We start from the raw sequence: 26353 nt of genomic DNA on the forward strand, positions 1-26353 counted from the left end.
CACATTCTAGTCCGTGGCTGCTGCATGTATTTGGCCTCAGATGCTGCTTGTCCCCAAGATTCATCGCTCATGCCTTGTCAGGTTGCCTGCCCTGTACTGAGCTGTGCAGCAATTGGCCCAGCCAGCTCCTGGATAGAACCTATGCATGCACTGGATGAAAAATTAGAGCACTCTTTCTTCTTCACACCCACTCACCTCATTCCTTGGGTGACCCCCTTACCAGCAACTCCACTGTATCATTTTATTTCCACATTTTAAAGCTTGAAGGGTTTTGAGGACTCCAAGCAAACCTAGCAATTTATAAAAACTAAAACTATTCACAGTGCCATTTTTACAGTGGATTTCTTAATTATGTCACATATCAATTGCAGTAAGCTTTAATAACGTATGTTTTTCATAGTACCTTTTGCAAAAATAATATTAAATGTATTTATTTTTCATAGATAACTGAACATATTTAGTTCTTCTCAGTCACATTAGTTTATATAATTAATCATAATCAGAAATTGAATTAGTCTTATCCTTAAAGAATGTAAAAACTGTTGCAGGGCATGCATTTAAAAGATATTTTTGAAAATTCCTATCTAGAAAGTGACAGTGTAAACTGAAAACCCTTTATCTCGTGTGCGGGCACACGGACACACACACACACACACACGCACACGCACACGCACACACACGCACACACACCCTTTCTTGTGTGTGTGCCATTCCACTGCCCCTCTGTGGCAAGGGGACCTGTTCCCTCAGCTGCGACATTCCGAGGGTGCCCTGGGTTGCAATGGTCGGGGCTCTCTCCCTGTGACTTGGTCTCTTAGACCATGCTAAGGGAAAAGAGGTTTTGAATTCTATTTCCTATTTCCTTGGCCTGTGGGTCTCGCCCCCACCATTTTCAGGGTGTACCATGCAGAGATGGGGACACAGCCTTCCGTCTCTCCAGGAAGGCTCCGCAGGACTAAGAGAGCTGATCGCTGCCTGCTCATCAGGAGGAAGCTGCACGGTGATGAGTGCTTTGTGCTTCGGACCCTGCACACCGAGAGGGTGGAAACCTCCAGGGGAGGCGCTTGTACTCAGAGATGAGTGAATCAAAATATTTGGCTTCCATGGTGTTTCTGACAGCATCACTGCAGGTGACAGCCCATCTGGGGACTTCCAGGGGAGTAACTGAGGGTGTCAGGGAAGATTAAGAGTAGACACAGTCCGTCTGGTTTCTGCTGGATGCCCACCCACCTGTGCCCCCTTTGCCTCCTCCCTGCCACGCACCCCATTCTTTCTTTGCCTTCCCCACAGCTCCAGGATCACCGAGGGGCAGAGGCTGTGCTTTCACTCAGACACACTGACATGGTTTGCCATCCACAGGGACTGCACACCCACAGCGTCCATCCAGGCCCACTGTCCGGGAAACCCGCCGCTGTGCTTAGAGCTGACACATTGTGCGAATGTCGACATTCAAACAACAGAAATGACAAAACGAGGGCTCTCTGCCTGGAACGATCAGCCCCCACATACCCTCCCTCACACTCCCGAGTTCTGCCACCAGCTGGCTGGGTATGTCCCTGGGGGAGGCAAGAGGGAAGCTGCAATCTTGATAGGGACCAGTGGTCCATCCCAGACCCGACTGGCTGTCCCTGCTTTCATTGGTCAAAGGGACCACTGCCCCCCATGACTCAGGGCAGCCTGGCTTGCATCTCCTGGCCTCCCCTCCTCACACCTTCACTCTGTAGGGCCCTTTCTCTCCAGCAGCTGCCCCCAAATGGGTGCTGCCCTGTGAACCTGAGACATGCCCAGGGTCTCTCCTTTAGAAAACTCATCTTCCTCCCGTTACTCACCTGTCTCTGCTCTCCTTCACTGTCAGCTTTTCAAAAGAATCCTTCACATTCACTGTCTCCATGAAAATAGTTCCCCCAAGGTGTCATGGGCTGAACTATGACCCCCACCAAACACATAGGTTGAGGTCCCAACCCTCAGCACCTCAGAACATGACATTATTTAGAGATAGGGACGTTGCCAAGGTCATTAGATAAGACGAGGTCATACTGGAGTAGGGTGTGCCCCAATCTAATAGGATTGATGTCTTTATAAAAGGGGGAAATTTGTGCACAGACATAGTTAGAGGGAAGACGATATGAAGAGAAACAGGGAGAAGATTGTCATCTACAAGCCAAGGAGAGAGCCTGGAACAGATTCTCCCTCACAGCTTCCAAAGGAACCAACACTGGCCACACCTTGATCTTGGACTTCCAGCCTCCAGAACTGTGAGCATGAATTTCTGTTGTTTAAGCCGCCCAGACTGTGGTATTTCGTTAGGGGAGCCCTCAGAGACTAATACACGAGTTTAGCAATGAGTCTGATATTGCAGCTTTCCGTGGAGGTTTTACCACTCAGCTCTCTCTCAATCGCTCAGACGACTGAGGACCCTCTTGTGGAAAGTTCTCTTCCCTTGGCTTCCAGGCCTGGCATCACCCTGGCTTCCTCCTGCCTGTCTCACCACTCCTCTGTCTCATTAAGTTCCTCCTCGTCTGCTTACGTAGGTGTTCACGTTGCATGACCCGTAGCAGTATTTCAGCTCTCCACCTTCACTTCTTCCTGAAACGATTTGCTTATTGGGGTCCCTCTTTGTTCTCCTGTCTCCTGACCATCCGCTCAACCTGCTGGAACTTCCCTGGCGCCCTCGGTGAGAGCTGGGTGGCCCGGGGCTCGGTCCTTTCTCTTCTCTGCCCACCCCCTTATGCTCTCCTCCAGCTTCCAATGCCACCGGCAAGCTTCATCCCACCTCGTGTGACGTCTCCTGCCTGCGTCTCTTCCCTGAACTGCAGACGCATACAATCGACGGCCTGTCCAACGTGTCCCTCCTGAAGTGCAGGAAGGATCTCAAACTGAAATGTCCTGACACAACCCTTGTCCTCACCGCTCCCCCCAAACTCCCCCTCTTTTCACAATCTCCCCATTTCAGAAAATGGAAACTTTTCCCAGTTGCTCCAAGGGTAAAACCTAGTATCATTCTTGACTCCTGTCTTTTCATGCCCGTGTTCAAGCAGCAGCAGCCCTGTGGGTTCTACCTTCCAAACACATCTAGAATCTGACCACTCCTCATCGTCTCCGCTGTCCGCGCCTCCATTATCCTGTGTTTGCGTTCCTGCAATGAACTGGTCTCCTTGCTGCCCTCCCCTTGGTCTCCTGCCTGGAGCAGCCAGAGTGATCCTTTTAAATCATGTCGCCTCATGCCATTTCTCTGCTCCAAGTTCACCCATTCTCTTGCTCCAAATGAAACCAAGCCCATACACCTGAGTTAACGTGTGTGTCATGCCCCAGTTCACGTGCAGTTAATACCAGCAGCGCCCTTCATTCTTAAGTGTCCCGGTTCAGACGTTGCAGGTATGGTTCCTCCGCTCACAACGGCACACCTGCTGGTTCCCGGTGCCCCCTGGCGTATCCCCCACCTGCCTCTTTGCTTCTCCAGTCCCTGCTCCTCATTCTACCTCGGTTCCCCCCTCAGAGATGTTCCCTCTCAGATAAAACAACGCACCAAGTGGTGTGTCCTCCACTTGCTTTAAGGTTTGCTGAAGTGTCACGTATCCCAGAGCTCTTCCTAACTGCGCGTATTAAATACGTTTTTCCACCAAATAAAATGGGTTCCCTCTTATCCCACAACCCAAGGTCTTGCTGAGGCATGCAAACTTGGGATGGAGAGCCCAGGGCAATGCTACGTTGTTTCTGGGTGACCTCAGTTTCTTTTTGCAGCTTGGAACATACTTTCATAGACGCAAGGCTCTTTCCTGCTTAAAACAATTTTAATGCAAAATCCTCTGCAAAATTACTCTGTTAAAATATGCTGCCTTTGTGTGTGTAATTACTGAAATCACAGCCTTCCCTCGATTACACCTTGACGCGTAATTCCAGCCCAGGTGCTCATCCTTGAACTTTCATCACTTCGTTGATTTACAGAGTTAACGTGCAGCCTGTGCTGGCATGTCGTCTCCCCTCTGCCCCCAAATTCCATTTGTCCTCAAATTGCTGCAACAGGCGATGCCAAAATAGGCTGCTCCTCAATTGGGCATCCGAACCAGCAAGTGGGACAAGTGGTGCAGAAAATGGAAGTCGTCACATGGCTGCAGGAAAAGCAACCTGCGTGATGTGTGTCAGGGCTCTCATCGCACCCAGATCGACAGAGAAACACAGAAAAAGAGGAACAAGAAAGGCGGAAAGCATCCAAGAACACAACGTTTGAGAAATGGATGTGGAACTTGGTAAGGCTGTGGATTTAGCTGATATTCTGAGCTCTCAGTCTGCATTGAGCCACCTACAAGCAAATGCTGGCACATTCCACGGGAACTGCATTTTTTTTAAAGCAAGGATTCAACTTTTCCGGAACAGTATTTAATTTGTGTTAAATGAAGTATAATTTCCAAAAGACAGACTTTTTAAAAAATTTATTGGGGGTGAAAATTGTTAGTAAAATTACATAGAATTCAGGTGTAAAATTCTGTATTACATCATCTATAAATCCCATTGTGTGCTCACCACCCAGAGTCAGTTCTCCTTCCATCACCATATATTTTATCCCTTTTACCCTCATCTACCACCCCCGAACCCCCTTACCCTCTGGTAACCACTGAACTATTGTCTGTGTCTATGAGTTTTTGTTTCTCATTTGTTTGTCTTGTTCTTTTGTTGTTTTTGGTTTATATACCACATATCAATGAAATCATATGGTTCTCTGCTTTTTCTGCAAAAGACAGACTTTAAGTTATTCATTAAATCCACTCCCTAAAAATTATTCAGAAAAATTTGAACATGAACACTGAATATTGACTACGTTATCTATCAAACTTCCGAGATGGTTTTACTATTTTGCAAAAACAAATGACACCGTTGTGTCACGAGGTCTAGATTACTTCTGGAATGTTACAAAAGGAAGAAGCCATGGAGCCACCAGGTCCCCTCCCTGCCAGAGAACTCATCTTCTAGGTGATGGCACGGCCCAGTTGCTCCAGGTGGATGGCTCTAGTCACCTGACATTTCTTCCAGCTTCTTTGGTCCCTCCACCCCAGTTCTTGACTCAAAGCATCCCTTCCATATCACACCAGGTTATTCAGGATAATAGCCTCCAATGCCTTGGCTCCCAAGTGGGGCCAGCACCTGTCACACCTGCTCTCCCCTACATGAGCTTCCAGGTGGGGTTCATGTGCGTCAAGCAATAGCTCTGAATCCTCAGCCATTCCCCGCCAGCCTGTTTGATCCCATCCTGCTCTCACTTACTTCTCCCCCAACGCCACCTCATCCAAATCCTTGGTCTCATGACCCTGCCTCAAGCCCTGTCTGGCCCCACAGATAGGACATTGGTCCTGAGCCTAAGACACGAGCTCCCACCTGAGGCACGTGGGACCCAGTCCCCACTCTGGCATGAGGCCCATGGCCGGCCAGACCTGCCCGCTCCCTCATCTCCACAGCGGAAGTGTGAAGCAGCTCACATTTTTTTTTTTTTTTGTACAAATAGGATTTGTCACTGGCATCTGGTGACTCAGGCCATGTTGGTGCCATTTCCTTCTAGTGCCTGACAAATTACCACTGAAGGCCCACACTGTGGGGCAGGGGCTGGGCCGGGGCACACATGCCCTCTGCTCTCTGAGCCTCCAGGAGCATCCTGACCTCTCCAGGTCATCTCAGTGACACCACACAGGTGTCTCCTGCTAACAGTAGCAACCTGCTCCTGAAAATCAGGTGCTCTGCTCTAGAATCACTTTCCAAGAGCCAACGTCTCATTATTTTAAGTGGGAAGAATGAAAATGCATTATAACCACAGCCTCCCCGCCCTGCCCAGATTTTACAGGGTGAGGCAGGATGATGGGAATACACCAGGGAAAGCCCTGGTCACTTCCCGAGAAGGAAAGAATTCAAGCACACACGCCACGCTGTTCTGGTTTCCCTCTGCCATCTGTTTTCCCCACTAGGAAATGGGAAAGACCTTTGGTCAGTTGGATAGTCTTATTGGTTGAGGAAATGTCACCACGGAGCTACTGTCTCAGCTTCGGTGGTGGGACACATACTGTAAATCATTGCAGGACGTGTGCTTACAGCGTTAACAAATATTCTTTTGAATATTTACTAGTGCGAAAGTTTCACCAGTGAGATCGCTCCAGGTCTGGGGCCATGCTCTACTCCTGGACCCATGTTGGTTCCCCAAAAGCTCTCCAGAAACCTGCTGCCCACAGGGAGTCCTCGGCGAGGAACTGAGGTGGAGACAGGAACGCGACTCTGCCCACTCGGGTGCTGACCAGTTGGGTGCAGGACGGAAGCCCCACTGGAATCTGCCTGTCTCGAGCTGCTGGGGAGGCTGACATTTTGCTGCTCACTCCGTGTGACTGTCTTCTCCGTCTTTTGGGGCCACTGACTTAACAGAAATGATAACAGCTCGTGTGTCGGTGGCATGAAGATTTCCAAAGCATTTTCACTCACGCCTTTCACAACGCGGTTTTGCATTTCATCTTTACAGAAATTCTGCAAGGTGCGTCCTTTTCTCCGTTTTGCAAAGGAGGAAATTTGAAAATGTGAACGTTTAAGTGACTTATCCAAAGGCAAAGGGTTCCCCTGCAGGAAGAGCCTGGGCTTGTGCTGGGTGCCCAGGACCCCCCACTAACAACCACAGCCACTGCCGCGGCTGCGTGAACGCTTCGACAGTGGGTCCTTGGTGCTTCAGCTGCCACAACTGCTTTAAATGCCTTTCACACGCACACATCGTCTGCCCCACGAGCTCCACTTTAGGGATTCTTACAGAAACGAAAGCCCAGGTATTTGTGATGCACTCTTTGTAGCAAAAATTGCAGATCATAAAAACTGTAATAACAACCCACTGGGGAACGGCTACGTAGTTATAGTAAAATCCCACTGTAGCGTTCAGCTTCTGGACCTGAGTTTTGTGTTCCTCGGGCACTTACTAAGTGCTTCGATGACCAAATCCAGCCTCATAAAGACCAACCTGCTCTCTGAATAGTGAGGAAGTTAGTGATGGGCTGGCTGGGGAGGATACGTGTTATCAGGAGAAAAAGGGACGGGACGGGAGGAGAACCGCACACGTGCGTGTGGGTGCATGTGTGGGCGTATGCGTGTGTGTGTGTGCACGCATGTGTGTGTATGCGCGCACGGAGACACACAAGCACTGTTCACTGCATTAGTTCTGAGGTAAGGGACCAGAGGGAGGAAAACTGTTAATTTTTTTTAATACATTTCAGTATTGTTTTCCTTGTTCTAGCAAATAGGGATTATGTATGTAATTAAATAAAACAATCAAGTAAAATGATTTATAATAAAATAAATTTCATTTCTCATTGGTTTCCTTTTATGTCTTATTTTAGGGTTCGAGTATTATATGAACCTTGTAATTTTTACAGCACAATTAGTCCAATTTTCTTTGAAAATATTTTTGTTCCTGTAGTTGGAAAATTGTGACCTCCTTAGGGTCGTTAAGTTCTCCGTTCTGCTTTCTCCTACTCGTTAGCATTAACAAGGAAGCAACCTAGTTATTGCAACTATGTTTTTCCATTCTTCCTACTTTTTTGACTTAATTCATTATGCACCATTTGCTTCTGTCTCTGTCAGTTCCTAGGCTCTCTGCTTTGTTTCACTGATACATGTTTGTGCCTTTGTGTTAGTATCATGGATTTACTTTATTTTTCTTTATAATATACTTGAAAATACTGTGCCATTTGTTCTTCCTTATTGTTCTTATTTTCTTATTGTAATCCTAATGACTTTAATAATTATGTTTCAAGTTCAATAAATAATCCTGTTGGGATTTTAATTGAAATTGTGCTATCTCTATAAATTACCTAGAGTGGATCTGTCATCTTTCCATTTAACCAGAAACATGGCATATCTTGCCATTTATTCAAGTGTTTTATCATTTCTTCCTTTTAATCTTTATAGACTTCTTGAATTTTCATATATTTCTCTTCCATATTTTGCCTACCATTGACATTTAAAAATATACATTTTGCCACTTTCTTAAAAATACTCATTTCTCTTATTTTCATTTCTTTATATTAACAATAATTTATATTATGGTACTAATTATTATTGGGGGAAAGCCTATTCATATTGTCCTTTCTTTTTGGAAGGACTATCCCATTTGTTCATTAAATGTATAGCTCTCTTTTATTTTTAAAAAAATACTCAGTGTTTCATTGGTTCATTCACTCACTCACTCATTTAGGACATATTTATTGAGTGTGTACTATGTGGCAGACACTGTTCTAGGTATTGGGAAAAAGCAGTGAACAGAAGATACAAAAATCTCTGCCTTTATTCAGCTTACATTTTATTATGCTAAGAATTTAACTCGTCTTTTTTGTTAAAATTTTAAAATATGAAGTGGGTATTTGATTATATTAAATGGTTTTTCTGCATGAACTGAAATGACCACATTATTCTTATTGATAATATTGCATTTTCCTATCACTTAACTATTTATGTTTCTGGGAATAAAATACGAGTGATTTAATTTCAAACCACTTGGAAACCTAGAAGTACCATCTAAATAACAATAGGGTCAGAGAGAAAAGTAAAAACACAAACAAGTTGGAAGTAAATAACCAACAAAACAAAACCACCCAAAAACAATCATATCACAGTTTTTCTCTTATGCGGCAGAGAAAGGATTCAGCAACATAAGCACAAGCCTCTAACTTCCCTTCTCGCAGATCCGCTAGAAGGAACAACACACACACTGGGGACAGTCCTGGGAGCGGCACGTGTGGAAGAGCGTCTCCCAGAGGCTGGGGTTCTTGGGGAGGAGGGCGGGGCCACAGCTCCTGCTGAGAAGAAGGTGTCTCTGGGCCAGGGTTGTAAGTGGCCTCAGGACAGTGGATCCAGACATGCCTTCTTGGAGGGAAAAGGGAGCCGGGTCATGACCTGCCCTGGGTTTTCAGAGGAAGATTCTTGCTCTCTGGCAGACAGACTCTGAGGCAGCTGGGGTTCCCTGACCCCTGGTATTCACACCACCTTCTATTCCCTCTCCCTCAAGTGTGGGCGGGACCTGTGACATGCCTGGAACCAAAAGGACACAGCAAGCAGGACGAAGAGCTGTTAGTTCCCTGATTCTGCTCTACCTGGTTTTGTGTTCCTTGCTCCCACTCTCTCCCTGGCTGGCTTTGATGAAGCTGCTGCCAAAGGGAGAGGCCCACCTGGCAAAGAGCTGGGGGCCCTCCAGCCGACAGCCAGCCAGGAACGGAGGCCCCAGGCTGGCGCCCACGAGGACCTGAATGCTGCCAGCATGAGAGTGTGGGAGCAGACGAGACCCCCGCCCCGAGCAGAGGACCCAGCTAAGTGGTGCCCAGATGCCCGACCCACGGAAACTGTGCAGCCATCAGTGGGTGTCATATGAAGCCACTACGTTTGTGGTAATATTGTGACACAGCAGCAGATAGCGAATATACTCTCATCGTCCTGAAAACAGATTTTGGGGAATGAGGTCGGAGCAGGGCAGTGAGTTAGGAGGCTACTGTGCTCCAGGCCTGATGGGCTTCAGACCCAGACCCAGGGGGCAGTGAAGATGGAGGCCGGACAAGTGGGTGAATTTGGGGTATATTTTGAAGGTAGAGCCAGTGGAATTTTCTGACTGACTGGGAGTTGGGCTAAGAGAAGGAGGAGTCTGAGATGACACAAAGAGACTGTCTGCTGGGATGGAGCAGGTTTCAGGGGATCAGAGGCTAATTCAGTGCGGACACACGGAACCCGAGCTGTCCACCATGTCTGAGTGGGACGCTGCCTGGGCAGCTGGGTCTCCATGTCTGCAGTTTAAGAGACCTCACTGGGCTGGGGATTCACACCAGGGAGTCAACAAACTGGATGGAATTGAAAGCTATGTACCTCCATCAGGTTGCCATGGAGACAAAGAAGGGAAGGGGGCGAGGGAGGCAAGGCCTGAGCCAGTGTGAGAGACTTGTCCAAGCAGAGCTAAGCTCCGAGCAGCTCGCTGACCCACAGGCTCGGCTCTCTGCATGGCCCTGCACAGGACTCATGGGTGCAGCTGACTGAGCTGGTGGCCATGGAGAGTACACGGCACATTGGGGTTCCAGTAATAAAACCTTAACATAAGGCCTCAGACACATTCGAGAGGCTACCATGTTTCCCCGAAAATGAGACCTAGCTGGACAATCAGCTCTAATGTGTCTTTTGGAGCAAAAATAAATATAAGACCTGGTCTTATATTGTATTGGACACGGTATTATATTGTATTATATTATATTATATTATATTATATTATATTATATTATATTATATTATATTATATTATATTATATTATACCTGGTCTTATATTATATTAAAATAAGACCAGCTCTTACATTAATTTCTGCTCCACAAGACGCATTAGAGCTGATTGTCCGGCTGGGTCTTATTTTTGGAGCAACAGGGTAGCTGTGTAACGAAAACAGTATTTTACTGGAAATGGAGGAACCTGGGGCTGCTGCCACTAATCAGCGGTGTGATTTGAGCAAATCGCTCCACTGCTGTGGGAACCTGGTTCGTTTTCCTCTCTGCCAAATGGTGCAGTGGAACTAGGCTGATTCATTCGGTTAGTGAAAAATAAGCATTGTGTGCCTGTTAGATAATTTCCAAAGCTCCTCTCAGCGCTAGGCACTTTATGACTTATATGTGACAAAGGCTTGTGGGGGAAGGGCAATGTTAATCTCTTACAGAGTCTATTCAATGATTAATGTTACTTTCTTATAAAAATCCATTTGACACAGCGATCGATCCACCTTTCTGTTCTATTATCTGGAGAAGCTTGAGGAGAAAACCACCCATGCCCGCCATCTTTCAATGAGCAAATGTGAGAGAGAGAACATTTGGTAAACTTAGGACCTATTAAAAATTTATGCACATTGTCAAACATTCTTGCACAAATGTGAAAATGACCAGCTCTAGATTCTCGGTGATTTAGAAAGCAGAACTACTAAAATGATCAATTTTCCCCCTGAGGTCTGACACTGAGCTTCAACGGGCCCCACCATTTCAGACTCCCAGGACAGAGATTTATCTGTGTTTCATCAAGTATGAAAAATATATGGATGGAGGGGTTTCCGGCCGGTACCCCCCAAGTCATCCAGCCACCTCCATTAATGTCAGCAGGCTCATAAATTTCTCTTGCGTTCTAAAGAAAGCAGCTAGTGCCACTGCACAGAAGCCTCCACAAGTGTCACTTTCTGCCTATAAATTCACTTACACTCAATAAAGGCGATTGGCAGCACATGGACCTAATTACCATGGTCCTTGGGAGTCTGAGGGCTGCCCCACTTCCCAACGGAGAGGGGGAGAAGCAGAGCACAAAGCAAGGCAATTTCTTAGTGGCACGTTACAAAATCTGATTAGTTCACTGATGTTTCTACTTATTAGTGAGGTTTTATAAGCAGTTATCACTCAAGACAGAAGCTTACTTCTTGATTTGAAAGTATTATCATTACTTATGCTTGAATCCTACAGGAACCTCCCTGCCCAGCTCCTGCCCACTTGTATTAAAAGGAACAACATATCACTGATTACGCAGTTGACTGTTTTGATTTGGGTTACTCTTCTGTTCGGCAAACGATACATGTAAATGGTTTTCACCTTTCTGTCATAAATATTATTTGTACAGAAAGATTAATACCCAGGCAACAGTGTCACTTTAGGAAGGAATGGAAGGATTTTTCCATTCAAATAGGCTGCCATCCGTTTCTCTTCACGGACCCATAGTTCAAGATGCCAGGCGTCATTCATCCACCAATTTCCTGATTGAAAAGGGTCACTCATTCCTCTTTCTAACTCAGGAGTCTAGAACGCTTAGGAAAGTTGTCAGAGGAGGAAAATGGTAAGTTAGCAAAATGCCCAGATATGTACGTTTTAAACTTATTTCTTATGTGCTACTTTCAAAAATAAATAATCTTTTATAAACAGCAACAGAGTGAATTGCAGAAAAGAGCAGCTTTAGGGCAAAAAGGTCAGCTCTGCAGGTCCTTGGACCTCATTCAATGAGGTGGGAAATTTCTATTTATGAAACACAAAGGCACAATCATTTCTGCCCAAAGCAACACATACATGTTGGACACGTCACCATACGACACAGAAATTAAGAACGCCCTGAAACAAACGAAAAAGCTCCATATCCAAAGAACAGTCTGTCTTCCATCACAGTGTTCAGTATCATAAAGGAGGTGGCTCCACAGTCATCTGACTGTCCCAGTTCCTGTGACTTCAGCAGAGGCAGTCAGTTGGAGAGTTTTTACTTCTCAGGGTCATACTGGCTTTAATTTTCCCTGCAGTGCTCTGCCACTCTTTAGTGCGCCTCTTTACCCTCGCCCACCTCCCTGGAAGGTGTGCAGAGGGTGGCAGAGAGCCCGAGGCAACTCAAAGTACCATCCCAGGACCAGGGCACCAGCATCTCCCGGAAGCGTGTTAGAAATTTGAACTCTACACCAAAAGCACAGGCAACAGAAGCAAAAATAGATAAATGGGACTACGTCAAACTAAAAAGCTTCTGGAAAGCAAAGGAAACCATAAAATAAAAAGGTAATCTACAGAATGGGAGAAAATAATTGTAAACCATGTATATGATAAAGGGTTAACATCCAAAATATATAAGGAACTCCTACAACTTGATAGTAAAACAAAATAAGAACTCGATTAAAAAAACGGCAAAGGAACTGAATAGACATTTCTTCAAAGAAGACATATAAATGGACAACAGGTATATGAAAAGATGTTCAAATCACTAATCATCAGAGAACCGCAAATCAAAACCACAGTGAGATAGCATCTCTCATCTGTGGAGATGGCTGTTACCAGAGAGGTGACAGATAACAAGTGTTGGCCAGGGTGTGGAGAAATGGACCTTGTGTGCTGTGGGTGGGAATGGTGGTTGGTGCAGTTATTATGGAAACCAGTGTGGAGCTTCCTGAAAAGCTTAAAAAGAGAACTAGCATATGATCCTGCAGCCCTACCTTAAATTAGGATCCATACGAGTTAAATGCATGCTTGGAAATAACAGAAAAAATATGTTTAGTCTCTGCCCTGGGTCCTGGCCCAGCAGTCCTAAAACCCTTGTCAGTTCCATCTTTCCCTGGTGGTAGGAGTGTCCTTGCTCCCATGAGGAGGTGCTTGGTGGGCTCCTGAATGGGGGCTGGTCACTAGAAAGACCAAGTGGTCTTTCTCTAGTCACCGATTAGAGAAGCTGGGAAACTTCAACCCCCCCTGCTGTTCTCCAGGAAGGGGAGAAGGGATGGAAATTGAGTTAATGATCCATCATGACTACATGAGGAAGCCTCCATGAAATCCCAAAGGCACAGGCCTCGGAAAGCTTCCGACTTGGTGAACAGGTGAGGTGCTGGGAGGGTGGTGGCTCCTGGAGAGGGCACGGAAGCTGCACCCCTTGCCACACACCTTGCCCTACACATCTCTTCCACCTGGCTGTTCACCTTTATCCTGTATCCTATCCTTTCATGTTACCAGTAAGTATAAGTGTTTCCCTGAATTCTGTGACTCATTTTAGCAAATTACCAAACCTAACGCTGATGTCTAGCCAATCAGGGATGCATCTGTGCTGGCATCTGAAGTTGGGCAGGAGCAGTGCTTCTCCACGTAGTGTCAGAACCGTGTTGAATTACAGGGCATCTCGCTGGTGTCGCAGAGAATTGCTTGATGTGTGAGTGTGGTAGTAGGGTGTGAGTGAAAGAGAAACACAAGAGGAAGTGAGCTTTTCCATTTACACACAGCCACGTTCACTGTGGCGTTATTCACAATAGCCAAGATATGGGAAAAACCCTAAAGATCCGCTGATGGATAAATGGATAGAGACAAGGTGCTACACATACACAATGGAACAGTGCTCAGTCTTAAAACACTAGGAAAGCCTGCAATTTGCGACAACGTGGATGGACCTAGAGGACAGTATACGAAATGAAATAAGCCAGACACAGAAGGACAAATACTACCTGAGGGCACTTACACAAAGAATCTAAAATAGTCAAACTCATAGGAGCAGAGAGTAGAATGGTGGCTGCCAGGGGCAACCAGGGAGAGGGGGCAGAAACGGGGAGGTATTAGTCGAAGGGTACAAAGTTTCAGTTATACAGACAAGTACATCCTAGAGATCGATGATACAGCATAGAGCCTGTACCTAATAATACTGAATTGTGTATGTAAAAATTTGCCAAGAAGGTAGATTCTATGTTAAGTGTTCTTATCACGCACAAAACATAATGAATCAATAGAGTAGGAGGTAATTAAAAAACACACAAAGCAGACTCTCAGTTCCACCGACTGAAACAGAACTTTAGGGGGTGGGCCCAGAAATTGGTTTCCACAAGCTGGCGGCTGATTCTGATGTGTACTCCAGTTTGAAGGCAATGCAGTCCGGCCCAAGTAATTACAGTATTTAGTTGGGCCTCCAGCTCTTCTCCGCCAATGAATTCAGCTCAGCTCAGCACATGCATTGCATCTGCTGGACCCCAGACCCTGTGCTGGGTTCGGAGGAGACCAGAGGGAGACATCACAGCCCTGCCCCCCAAAGGCTTGCAATCTAGAGAGACAGAGAGGCACGATGGAGGGCACAGCGGAAGCCAGGGTATCATGGCGAACAGTCCGTGGCTCACACAAGGGGAATCTGTCCACCGCATTTGTAAATGAGCCTCTGCACCTGTCTTTCAATGTGACTTGGCACCTGGGTAAACCACACAAGCCTATAGCCACTGGGTGTTCCTAATTTGATTTACCACGACGACTGACATCAAAATATGTATAATGCAGGGACTCTGTTCCCGCTCCCCACACAACACACGGCATGGTGAGGCCAAAAAGGAGCACCAATGGAGCCATAGGTAGGGGAGCCATACCATTATGTTCTCGCTGGCGGCTGGTCGAGACACAAAAGCAAACATCCACCAGTACCCCAACGAGGGGTCTTCCTGTACCTGTCTCGCTGGCAGCCGGGCGAGACACAGGAAGTACGGTCCACACGATCCGCAATCCGCTGTCCGCTTCTCTCCCAGCCAACCAAACAACCCCACTTGCTAGCTGCAATCCACACTTGCTAGCGTAGCCACGGCGGTTATATCAGTGGACAATGGCTCACTGGTTACAGCTGACGGCCAACTAGCCACAGCTGACGGCCAACCAGTCAGAGCTGATGGCCATTTACTACCCGAGCCAGCACCTTTCCACGTGAGGCCAAGATCCTGGAAACTGCTCTCTGGGGCTCTGTTCCCACAATATGCAGTTTCACACGGTTGTGCACCTGTCCCTAAGGCCTCGGTACAAATGCCTGGACCTTCGGTTCTCATCCCACCTCTCCTTTTGTCCCCCATTCAACCTAATACATTCCCACCAAAGCAATTGGCAGAAAAAAGCTATTCACTTTCTCATCTGAGTAGCCTACTTGTGTTCACATCTCCACTACAGACCACAGCTGCTTTTGAGAATTTACTGAAAATATAATTACACAAGGAATTCAAAATAATGAGCCCCTCACCTCCCTGTGTGTGACCACCCCTATCCCACTGTCCTTCTGAAGCAGCTCTTTTCATTCTGAAAGTCATTCACGCTGCATGTAGAAAACTTAGAATATAAAGGGAAAGAACAAATATAGCCATGATCCCACTACCCAAGGATACCTATTGTGAACACGCTGGTGGTTTCTTTTGATGTCCTTAAAAGTCCTCAGAGAGGACAATTCTGAACCTTCCCTCGAGACCCAATTCCAGTTTTACACAATGCTCACGATTCAGAAAGTCTTTACTCACCCGTAAGACTTTTAGTTCTGCCGGTAACTACCCAAGTTTTTAGCCAAGTTACCTGACTTCTCTGAGTCCACTTTGTCATCTGTAAAATAATTGGGGCAAGCCAGTTTTCTCAAATCCCATGATTCCTCTCTCTCTCTCTCCCTCCCTTTCATCTACACAGAACCATCACTGCGCTCTGTGTGAAGCAGGGGAAAGAGGAGTCAGGAATAAGGAAAGCCCTGGGTTTCCAGGTCGGAGCTAATGAGCCCCGTGGCCTTGGCAACCACCATCTTTTCCTACAAGATGACACTGCACACTTACCGCACCGTGGAGTCGCAGACCCACAGGACAAGGTTCCTGTTGCCAGAAAACCCTGAATGAGGAATTGTAATTGGTATTGTGGGAGCATCGTGGCTTTTGGGTTGGAGACCTGAGTATGAATTCCAGCCCTGCTTCTCATGAGCCATGAACCCTGAGAGAACCACTCAACCTTTCTAAGCCTTGGGGTCCCATCAGGGCATCCGTGGGAAGCACCTGACACACAGTCTCTCTTGTGGGGGCAGTGGAGGGACACACAGGATCAGAAGAAAGGGCATCTTCCGAAGGAGTGAATAGTGATGGAAGCTGGTGTAGGTCTGTGCACAGTGACCCTGAAAAGTGTGTTTTTATATGAGCAAGAGTGACTCCATTTTGCATGAGCAAGCGTGGCTCCATCTTGGACACTGAGTGCTGTGGAAATTCCCCATGAAGACAAACAGATAGGTGGCGTGGCAGCTGCAGGGGCTGACAGGAAACAAGTCTGTGCGGACTGGTAAGGTGACGTCATACGGCTCTGCTGAAGTCCTTAAGGGCCCAGGACTCTGACAGCTCAGAGAGCCGCTCCCGACTGAGAGGTGAGCACACTGCTGCTCTGCTCTGTCAGACTCGGACCGAACCTCTGCTGACCGACGTCCCCGACCAGGCGCCCTGCACACGGGATTCTGATCGACGCTGGGACTGGTTCGTTGTCACAATACTTTACTAAATTGTTTGCCATGTTGATGGCCATAGTGCTGTGACTTCACTGTGCTGTGATGTTGATGTTAAGAGGCTGTTCCACCCACTGCATTTCTGTGTGAACAAACGAGCACACTGACGGGCACGACACCTGTGGGTCGGCCTTAACTCTCGCGCGAAGCCACGGCCACCGCAGGGGACTCCGTCAGTGCCAGGTAGATCCTGAGGGTCTGAGAATCTCAGGGGTTAGTCCCTCTGACTTGCAGGAAGAGACTGCAGCACGGCCTGGGGGCCTAGCAGATGCCCGTGACAAGGTCCGAGGGCCCAGGGAACAGCAGGGAGGAGGCTGCCGTGGAGAGAGACTGCACACCTTCCATGTGTAGATGAGAAACTCACTTCTCCAGGAAACTGGTGTTCTGCCTCACTCCAAATACACCACTCACCCGCACGCAGCACATTTCTGCTCACTGCTACAGGTCACTCTCTCCACCTGCAGGTTCTTCTAGGCTCCACCCTCCATGAATTCCTGGATTCCTAGCTTGGCATACACTGCAGGGGTGGGGGGTAGGAGGGGGATGGGGGTAGGAGGGGGATGGGGGGAGGGAGGGGGGTGGGGGGAGGGAGGGAGACAAGGAGTCTGTAGGTCTCCCTGGTTGACAGACCTTGAAATGACAAAGCTTAACTCATCGAACTGTACACAAAAGGGTGAGTTTTACTGCATTTAAGTTATGTCAATTTTAAAAATGAAAAAACAACAAAGCATTCCAAGACCTCTTCCAGAAAGAATGTGTGTTTGCGGGTAATCTGTAGACATGCCCGCCCCCGCCCTGCGGACTCAAGCGCATTCCACTGTCGATATGCCCTGTTATTATCCCCTCAGCTTTATCCCCCCAACCCCTCGAAGCCCCTCCTCCCCCGCCTCTACACCTACCCGTCCCTCCTTCTGTAGACTGGCCAGGCAGCATTTTGCAAAGATGCTTACAGTTGTGAATAGAAAGGCCCCACTCAGCAATGGAAACAGCAAATTGTGTCTGAGAATGTGATGGCCTTCTTATATGTGTAAAATAATTATTGAAGGTGTAACATATATCACATATTGTTCATTGTTCTAAGGGCTTTATGAAGTATTAACCTGTTTTCCTGCCTTGATATAGATGCTATTAATATTCTCATTTTAAGATGAACAGATGGAGGCACAGAGGAGTTAAGTAATCCATTCAAGGTCACACAGCACGCGCTAGAGCTGGGATGTGCACCTAGACAGCCTGGCTGTAAGACCTCTACTCTTGTGTGCACGCATGTGTGTGATTTATGATGTATTTTTTAAAATTAAGGTAACATAATAGATACCATCACAGCACAAGATTGAAAGGCAGCGGCATTTTAATTCCCAGCCAGGCTCACCTGCTGAGGATGGAGGTCACCCCAGCCGCCAGGGCCTTTCCTCTTACCCATCCTTTCTGATTGAGTCTGTGTTGGCTTAAAAAGATGGAATAAGACTACTTAATTTAAATCACTTTGTTTCCTTCAGGATGAAAAGGCCTCTGCTGAAGAAAGAATGCCACTGGGCCAGTCCCAGAGCGGTCACCCTATTGGGTGGCGTCACTCTGTCAGGACCGAAGGATGAGCTGGACGTCAGGTGTCCTTCCGACAAGTAATACAATGTTGGTGGGCTAAGTGGCAACGCTTCACAAAAGGACAATTTGCAAAGACCCGAAGGCCTAGATCAGCCCTGGTTTTTAGAGCTGACAGGCACTCAGGTGGCTCTGATACCTGTGAGGGAAATGAGGATGAGACTTGGAGGAAACGAGGAAGGGACCAGACCCCACAGGCCATCACGGGCTGTGGGCAGGCAGCCCCCGGGCTTCAGGGCTCTCCTTTATTACCCTGAGGGCTGGAGGAGGCCACTCCTGAGACCCCTGGATGATACTTTACAATGAAGCTTATTGATGGATCATGAAACTTAAATGACAGTTTATGACAGGTCCCAAGCCGAAAGAAATAGCAACTACAGCAAGCGATTTTTTGAAAACAAGTGTCTCCATGACTGCACCATCCAATATGGTCACCATTAATGACATGGGGTGACCTAAATTTAAAAGTAAACTAAAATAACATTTAAAAATTCATATCTTCAGTGGCCCTAACCAACTTTTACGTGTTCAATAGCTATAATTGGCTCGTGGCTACTATGCTGGACAGTGAGTCTGGACCATTACCACCACCTCAGAAACTCCTCCGGGGCGGTGCTGGTGTAGAGCAATGCAAACCTGGTCCTTCCTTAAGGATGCTGTCAGTGACTGACAGGACAACAGTGCTTGTCTCATAGGCTGTTGAGGGCTGGAGGAGGCTGAAGAGTGTCCCCGCCCCCAAATATTGGGTCCTAATCCCTGGGGCCTGTCAATGTTGTCTTATACGGAAAAAAGGTCCTTGCAAATGTGATTGGATTAAGGACCACGAAATGGAGATTCTCCTGAATTACTGTGTGCGCCCTAAATGCCATCTTAAGTGTCCTTGTCAGAGAGTAGCAGAGGGAGATCAGACACACTCAGAAGAGGAGAAGGAAACGTGACTACAGAGGCAGGTTTTGGAGTGATGTGGCCATGAGCCTAGGAATGCCGGCCGCCTCCAGAAGCGGAAGAGGCCAGGAACGGACTCTCCTCAGAGTCTCTGGAGGGGCCACAGCCCTGGACGTCTGACTTCCAGAACTGAGAGAAAGAAATTTCTATTGCTGTAAGCCACCAAGTTTGTGGTAATTTGTTACAGCAGCAATTGCAAATTAATACAAGGGTTCCATTGGTTAGTGTGTAAAGCACTTAGAACTCCTGGTGCAGAATAAGTGCTCGATCAGTGTTAGTTATTATTATTACTTAAAATGAATACACACTTATATTATGTATTCAATCACCAAAATGGTTCTAATTCCCAGGGAGGCCCTGGGTGAGTTCCAGGCAATGAGCCCCCACATTTGAGTTAGGACTCTGGGCGTATGAGGAGGGAATGAAGGTTAATAGAGGAAGTTGGGGCTTGATGAACAGCTGAAGCACTGTCCTACTGAAATCACGTTTCCAAGATTGGGCAAAAACAGCTATTTCAATTAGTTTGCCTTTCTACGGGACAATAAACACCAGTGCCACACTCTCCAGAAGATTCTAGGTCCCTAGAGCATACGCGTGAAACAAAGGGAAACACACCAGAGGACGGGGTGTAAAGGTAACCCTAGCTGAGAGCCTGGTGTCCCCTTTGCTCCACTGGGCGGGAAAGAGATGTATGAGTGACTGTTGGGATGGGGAGAAAGTATTAGCTACATTTTCACCAAGACTATATATCCAAGAAAGTCTCAGACAATTGACTGAAAACAACTAGAACTAACTTGAGAGTTCGGTTATGTAATGGTACAAATGACATAAAAGCATGCAACCAATAATAACAGAAAATACTATTTCGAGAAAATCTCATTTAAAATAGGAAAAATTCCTATAAAACTCATAACCTCAACCAGGAGGTTGCAGGACCTTTTATTTGCACCATCTCATTTAATCCCCACGACGGTGGACAGCAAGTACTGTTACTGCAAGCACTGTTACTGCAAGTACTGTTACTGCCATTCATAGATGGCCAGGAGAAGGCTCAGGGCCAGATGCCCAGGGCCAGCCAGGGTGCCATGTAGCAGGACCTGGGCAGTGGGTTCTTAACGACTATTTCATTTCTCGCCTTCTCCTTGTTTCTCTTTCTAGCTTTCCTATAGGCCAGCTGAATAAATAAAAGGCAAATGATAACTGGGAAGTCATTACTTCAATAATACGTCAAAAAAGCTTTAGTATCAGTAATACATATATATAACTACATTTCAGAGGTCGCTTAACAAAAAGACATCACAAAAGAAAGCAGATAAAGAACTGGGCAGCTCACAGAAGAAATGCTATTGACAAAAATACAAAAGATTCTTCAACAGCCCCATAGATAAAATAAATGCAAATTAAAAGATTAAGATTGCATTTTTCTCTTGCCAATTTGACAAAAGATTAAAAAGATAATTCATTATCTACTGCATCCATGCAATAGAGTGTTAAGCAATCACTAAAAACTTCTTTTGGAAAATATTTTAAGGACATGGGAAAACCCAACGTGAAATTTTAAAAAATTAGAAACCGGGATCATAAAAATGTAATTAAAATATACATGTGAGACAGAAAGACTGGAAGGAAGTCCACCAACCATTCTTATAGTAGCTGCCTCTGTACCAAAATTATAGGTAATATTAACTTTCTTCTTTAAATTCCTCTATCTTGCAAATTTTCTACAATGAGTATGTACTATATTTAACAATGAAAAACAAGACTTCCTTTAAAATAATTTAAAAATTGAGTTAAAAAACAAACCCTGGTATAAACCCCTTTTGGCAACTGTAAGTAGTAATTAAATGAGCCAAAGTAAGTATTCTAAACTGTGGGAGTAGAGACGAATCGTAACTTGTAGCCATTTCTTAAACGGTCACTGTGTGCCCTATTGGAATTTAGCTTCAGGACTGACCATGCATGTTTCCTGCTTCAAAAGACAATATTTGCTTTTTATTTGTCTTTGATTTCAAAAGAGCAGGGAAAAGGGCTTTTATCAAAGTCAATTAGATAAATGTAATCCAATTATGAAGATAAATTTGCCCTCAACCTCACATGACTCAAAAAGAGGAATCTCCCGGCTTTGTGAATGACACACAGCACGCCCCTGGGAGCTGCTCTAACTCGGCCTCCAGCTGTCAGGTCAGCAACATCAGAGCGGATGTTCTCAAGGGGCTAGATCTTCAAAGGGAGCCCAAGGCCCCTGGGACCACGGGCAGGGCAGCTCCCAGGATGACCTCAGGGCCTGCAGAAGGCACCCACTACCTTAGAACCTCAGGCCAGGGAACCAACTCACGATTACAGCCAGCCTCACATCCTTCCATTCTTTAATGAAAAGGTGATTTCCAAGAGTGTTATTTATGCAGGTATTCCTTTTTAAAAATTTGGGTGTTTTAAAATTTAAAGTGTTTATTGTGGATTGTCCCAAACTCATTGCTTGTCTTTCTTCTAATATATTTTTAAGTAGGTTTTTATTATAAAAATAATAAATATTGAAAGAAAAGACTTATAAAGCACACAACAATATAAAGTAAAAGACAACAAACATCAGGGCTCTAGTTTCCAGACACAGCCATGCTAATTTTCTAGTGTATCTTTCCAGAAATTTCCATGCATACACAAGTATGTAATAAGTTAAATGTGTGTGTGAATACCTGTGTCCACATACACGTGGGTGGATATGTGTACATTTTGTACATATCTAGCTTATTTGGGGTTAGAATTGCCCACAGTGCTATCAACTTGGTTCTGTCACCTAAAAAATTGGATTTTAAAATGTCTATATAAAAGAATCACGTCATTTATGTGATAGAAAACAAATCTGTGGGCACCTATTCTCGGAAGTCCTGAGAAAAGGGCGGAAAGTTCCTGATACCAGAGGTTCACGAACACAGTTAATCCTCATTAACTATAAAAATGAAGGTTTTAATTATAACCCCATGCAATTAATCACACGACCATTCATTTGAAACAATGCCTTTTTACCTAAATTTCCACGCTTGCACAAAATCATCCCAAGTGTATTTCCCCAGATATAGCCGTGGAATTGGATACGAATGGAAGCCTGCAGGATTCACTGCCCATATGTGGAATTCAGGCGCCATCCTGTTCTCAGCACCACGCGTGTCCTAACAGGACCTGTCATTTATGTGGGGGAGGGGGCATACGAAAAGCAGACGGTCGCAATGCAGGGGTCCGATGGCCTACTCAGAGCAGTCTCAGCGCTCTGCGTTTCCTAACATACTCATGAAGGGGTCTGAGTCCCGTCCTTTTGTCACAGACGAGGAAACTGATGCACAGAGTTCAACGACTCGCCCAAGGCGACACAGCTATTTCTCGGGAAGCAAACCTCCAGATGTGTGTCCATAATCATTATGCGGACCACCTGGAGGAGCGAAGGGGGGCACGATGCTCCGCTCCACGTGGTCACAGGAGCATTACATGGACCACATTTTTAAAAAGCAGTCCCAGCAGTTTCATTACAATTAGTTCCTGAATTCTTAGCCTTGACATTTCATGTTCCCAAAATGAAGCCGAGCCGTCCCCGTCCCTGTGAATCTGTGTTAATGTGTTCTGTGCTTACAAACACACAGGAATCTCGGCCACTACAGCAGAGATTGTCAGGGCTTATGGCTCTGCCCCTCACGCTCACCTGCATTCGATGAACCAGTGCCGGATCTGGTCTTGAAGGTTCTCCTTGATGTAGGGACCTTCTATTAACTTCAGGTCATCCTTGATTGTAACCAAGGCTTCTCTGTAGTCCTCTTCATGCTTTATCTGCACCTCATTCCGCAGGCAGGTCACCTTTTCAGCCTGGGTTATGGTAGCACTGACTTCGTTAAACATAGGAGGTGGATTCTGAACGTAAAAGCAAAAAGGTAACTATTATAAAGGTTACAGAGCTGCTGAAAAACATGAGACACTAACGAATTATGTCAATATCTTCAGTGGTGTCTTCCCAAAAGCCCATAGGAAAAACATAAAGAACAAAAGAATCAGATCTGGCAGGAAAATTTGAAAATGTGATTCACCAGCATGGGGGGGAAGATGCAGCTCACTCCATACCATTTCCCAGAATCTGGGTGTGTGTGGGGGGTTGTAAGTTAGCTTGAAACATACATATTCAATAAACCTTTAAAAAAAAATCATTCAAACTACAGAAAGTAAACCTTTTCCAAACCTGAAATCATAAAAGTACTAGAAGAAAACATAGGGCAAAAGCTTCTTGACATTGGTCTTGGTAACGATTTTTTGGATCCGACATCAAAAGCAACAAAGGCAACAGAAGTAAAAATAGGTAAGTGGGATTACATCAAACTAAAACACTTCTGCACAGCAAAGGAAACATTCAATGGAGTGAAAGGAATGGGAGAAACCTCCAGCATAGGAGAAACTGCAGTTGACCCTTGAACAACGTGGCCTGTATGGCTTCCTGAGGGTTGAGAGCCAAGCAGAGGAAGAGAGCTGGTGGGCTCACTGCTGCGATTATAACCTTTCTCTTAATGCCCCCTTTCAGAACAGGATCGCACCTGGCTCCTCACTGTGCAGGAAGACCAAGACAAATGTGTGCACCTACTCTGCCAAATTCACCAAAACTCCCGGACATAACTATACATAACTATACTGTTTTGACTTTTTCAGCATCAATATGTTTGAAGTTTCTCTCTTGTCAACAACATACAACTGGATTTTTAAAACAGAATTAGAATTATAGAAAAGAGGAATTTCATTCACTTATAGGGATAAAATACTTAGAGCTAATCCTGCCACCTCATGTTTTCTATCTAACACACTTTCTTGTTTTTTCTTTCCTATCTTTCCTAGCTTTGTTCATTCTTGTCATGCAGTAGTTTAGAATTTATGCATCTTAGTTTTAATCTTCTACCAGTTATTCTCAAAATGTTCACATGTTAATTAACACCTATATTTTCACCTATGCCTAGAATTGATCGGTATCTACACAGTTTCTTTGAACAAGCCTCGGAACCTCTGCATGCGTTCACTTTTCCTCTTCCAACCTCTCATTCTATAATCATAGCTTACGATGAATTTTTTAAATCAGTAACTAAATTTAACCATAAGTTGTTCTGATTTCTCTACTTCTTCTTCTTCTTTCTCACATTCAGCTTTCATTTTGCTGAAGCACGTCCTTGAGTGTAACTTTCAGAGTGGATCTAGTCACCCATAAATATTCTAAGTACTTTCATTTCTAAACTATTTTCATTCGGCCCCTCCCACTTGAATGGCAATGCGGTAGGTGCCCTGGAGGACACTCCTTTTAACACTGAGTTGCGAGTGACTAGCTGGAAACTTATTGTTGTTCCTTTGTAGACAAGTTGTTCTACTCTTGCGATGATTTACACTTGGAGTTTTGAAAATTCTCAGGATGTGTCTAGGTGTGGGCGTTTCTTCATTCATCATGTTCTCCATTTGATGGGTCCATTAAATATAAAGAATAGTGTCTTCTCCTCTGCAATTTTTCCTTCTATTATTTCTTCTTCTTCATTTTTCTCGCTCTGCAACAAGTATTAGATAAATGCCAGATCACAAGACTGATCTGAACTTTTCTCATATTTTCCATTCTCCCCTTTATCTATTTGCAATATGTTATAGGAGATTTCGTTAGCTTTATCTGCCAGAACTAATTTGGCTTTCAGTTATGTCCATTTATTATTTGAATTTATAATTTTAAGGGGGTTATTATTTTGTCTTTTTGAGCATGCTTTTATTTTCCCAGAATTTTTTCTAATTTTACATTTGTTCCTTTCTTGTTTTTAGGAGTCGCTTTGGGGAATTTTTTTTTTTTTGAGATGCAACATATCCTCAAATATACTAGTGAGTTATTTTTTTCAAGTTCTCTTTATTTCCTCAAACTTCTGAAGAGGTTTAAAGAAATAAGATTCCCAGTTCCATCCTCTGAGTGAGGAAGAACTAAAAAACTAGTAGTTTTGGAAAATCTTCAGATGACAATTATCCACGTTTGAGGAAATTATCCAGGTTTGAGGAACTACTAATGACTCTAAAAGAGAGTTTGCAAACTACAGTCCACGGGTCAAAACTGCCATTACATGTTTTTGTAAAGAAAGTTCTTTGGAGCAAAGTTGTGTCCATTCATTCACATACTGTCTATGGCTGCTTTCATCCTACAATGACAATGTTAAATAGTTGCGACAGAGACTACATGGCCTGCAAAGCCTAAAATAACGATAACAAAGAAGAAAGAAGAGGAAGAGGAAGAAGGGGGCGTGGGAGGAGGAAGCAGAGTCGGAGAAGTTGTTTAAAAGAGGAATCTAAGACGATGCACGTACTTCTTCTGAGCGTCTGCCGTACACGCTCACTCTACAGAACCCATCTCGTAACCATCACAACAACCAGCCAGGCAGGTATTATCAGCACGTAAGGAAATGGAACAGAAAGGCTAATGAACTTTGCCAAATTCCCACAGCTGGCAAACGGCAGAGGCAGTTCATTTGATCCAAAGCGATGCTCTGGGATTTTGGGGGCAGAACGCCAGGGTTTAAGTCTTGGCTCAGCCACTTGCTACCTCTGCGGTTTCTTACAAGGCACCGACTCTCTTAGGCTCAGTTCCCTGCTCTTTAAGATGGGAACAGCATTCGGCTGTGAAGATTGAATGGACATTGGCCAAACTATAAATTTCAATCAATTACTTGGAAAAAATGATACTCCGACTCAGTTCACGTCATATACTAAAATAAATTCCAAATGGATGAAGAGTTAAATGTAACAATGCATGCACACACACACGTGCATGTGCGCACACACACACACACACACACACACAAAATCTCCAAGAAATACCTATGAACTTCTGGGAGTGATTTCTCAACTGGAAACCACAATCCAGATGCTGTTAAGTCTACAGCATCCACTTAATGACATAAAGTCAAGTGAAAAAAGACGAAAAGAAAATCACACATTTATGATAAGGGGAAAAAACCCTAAAACTACTTTAAAAGTGAATCTAGAAT

The 26353-nt window shown here is 45.2% G+C and overlaps 1 protein-coding gene across 1 annotated transcript in view; it reads right to left on the minus strand.

Moving 5' to 3' along the window:
- Nucleotides 1-26353, minus strand: part of DRC11 (dynein regulatory complex subunit 11) — a 136211-nt gene that overhangs the window by 80888 nt on the left and 28970 nt on the right. Inside the window, exon 6 of the mRNA XM_019740868.3 lies at nt 23017-23222. Within this exon, the coding sequence (XP_019596427.3) occupies nt 23017-23222 (206 nt within the window). The remainder of the gene's footprint in view (nt 1-23016; nt 23223-26353) is intronic.

The sequence above is a fragment of the Rhinolophus sinicus genome, chromosome 17 (assembly GCF_057876585.1).
Source record: "Rhinolophus sinicus isolate RSI-liver-muscle chromosome 17, RSI-T2T, whole genome shotgun sequence".
Taxonomy (NCBI): Eukaryota; Metazoa; Chordata; class Mammalia; order Chiroptera; family Rhinolophidae; genus Rhinolophus; species Rhinolophus sinicus.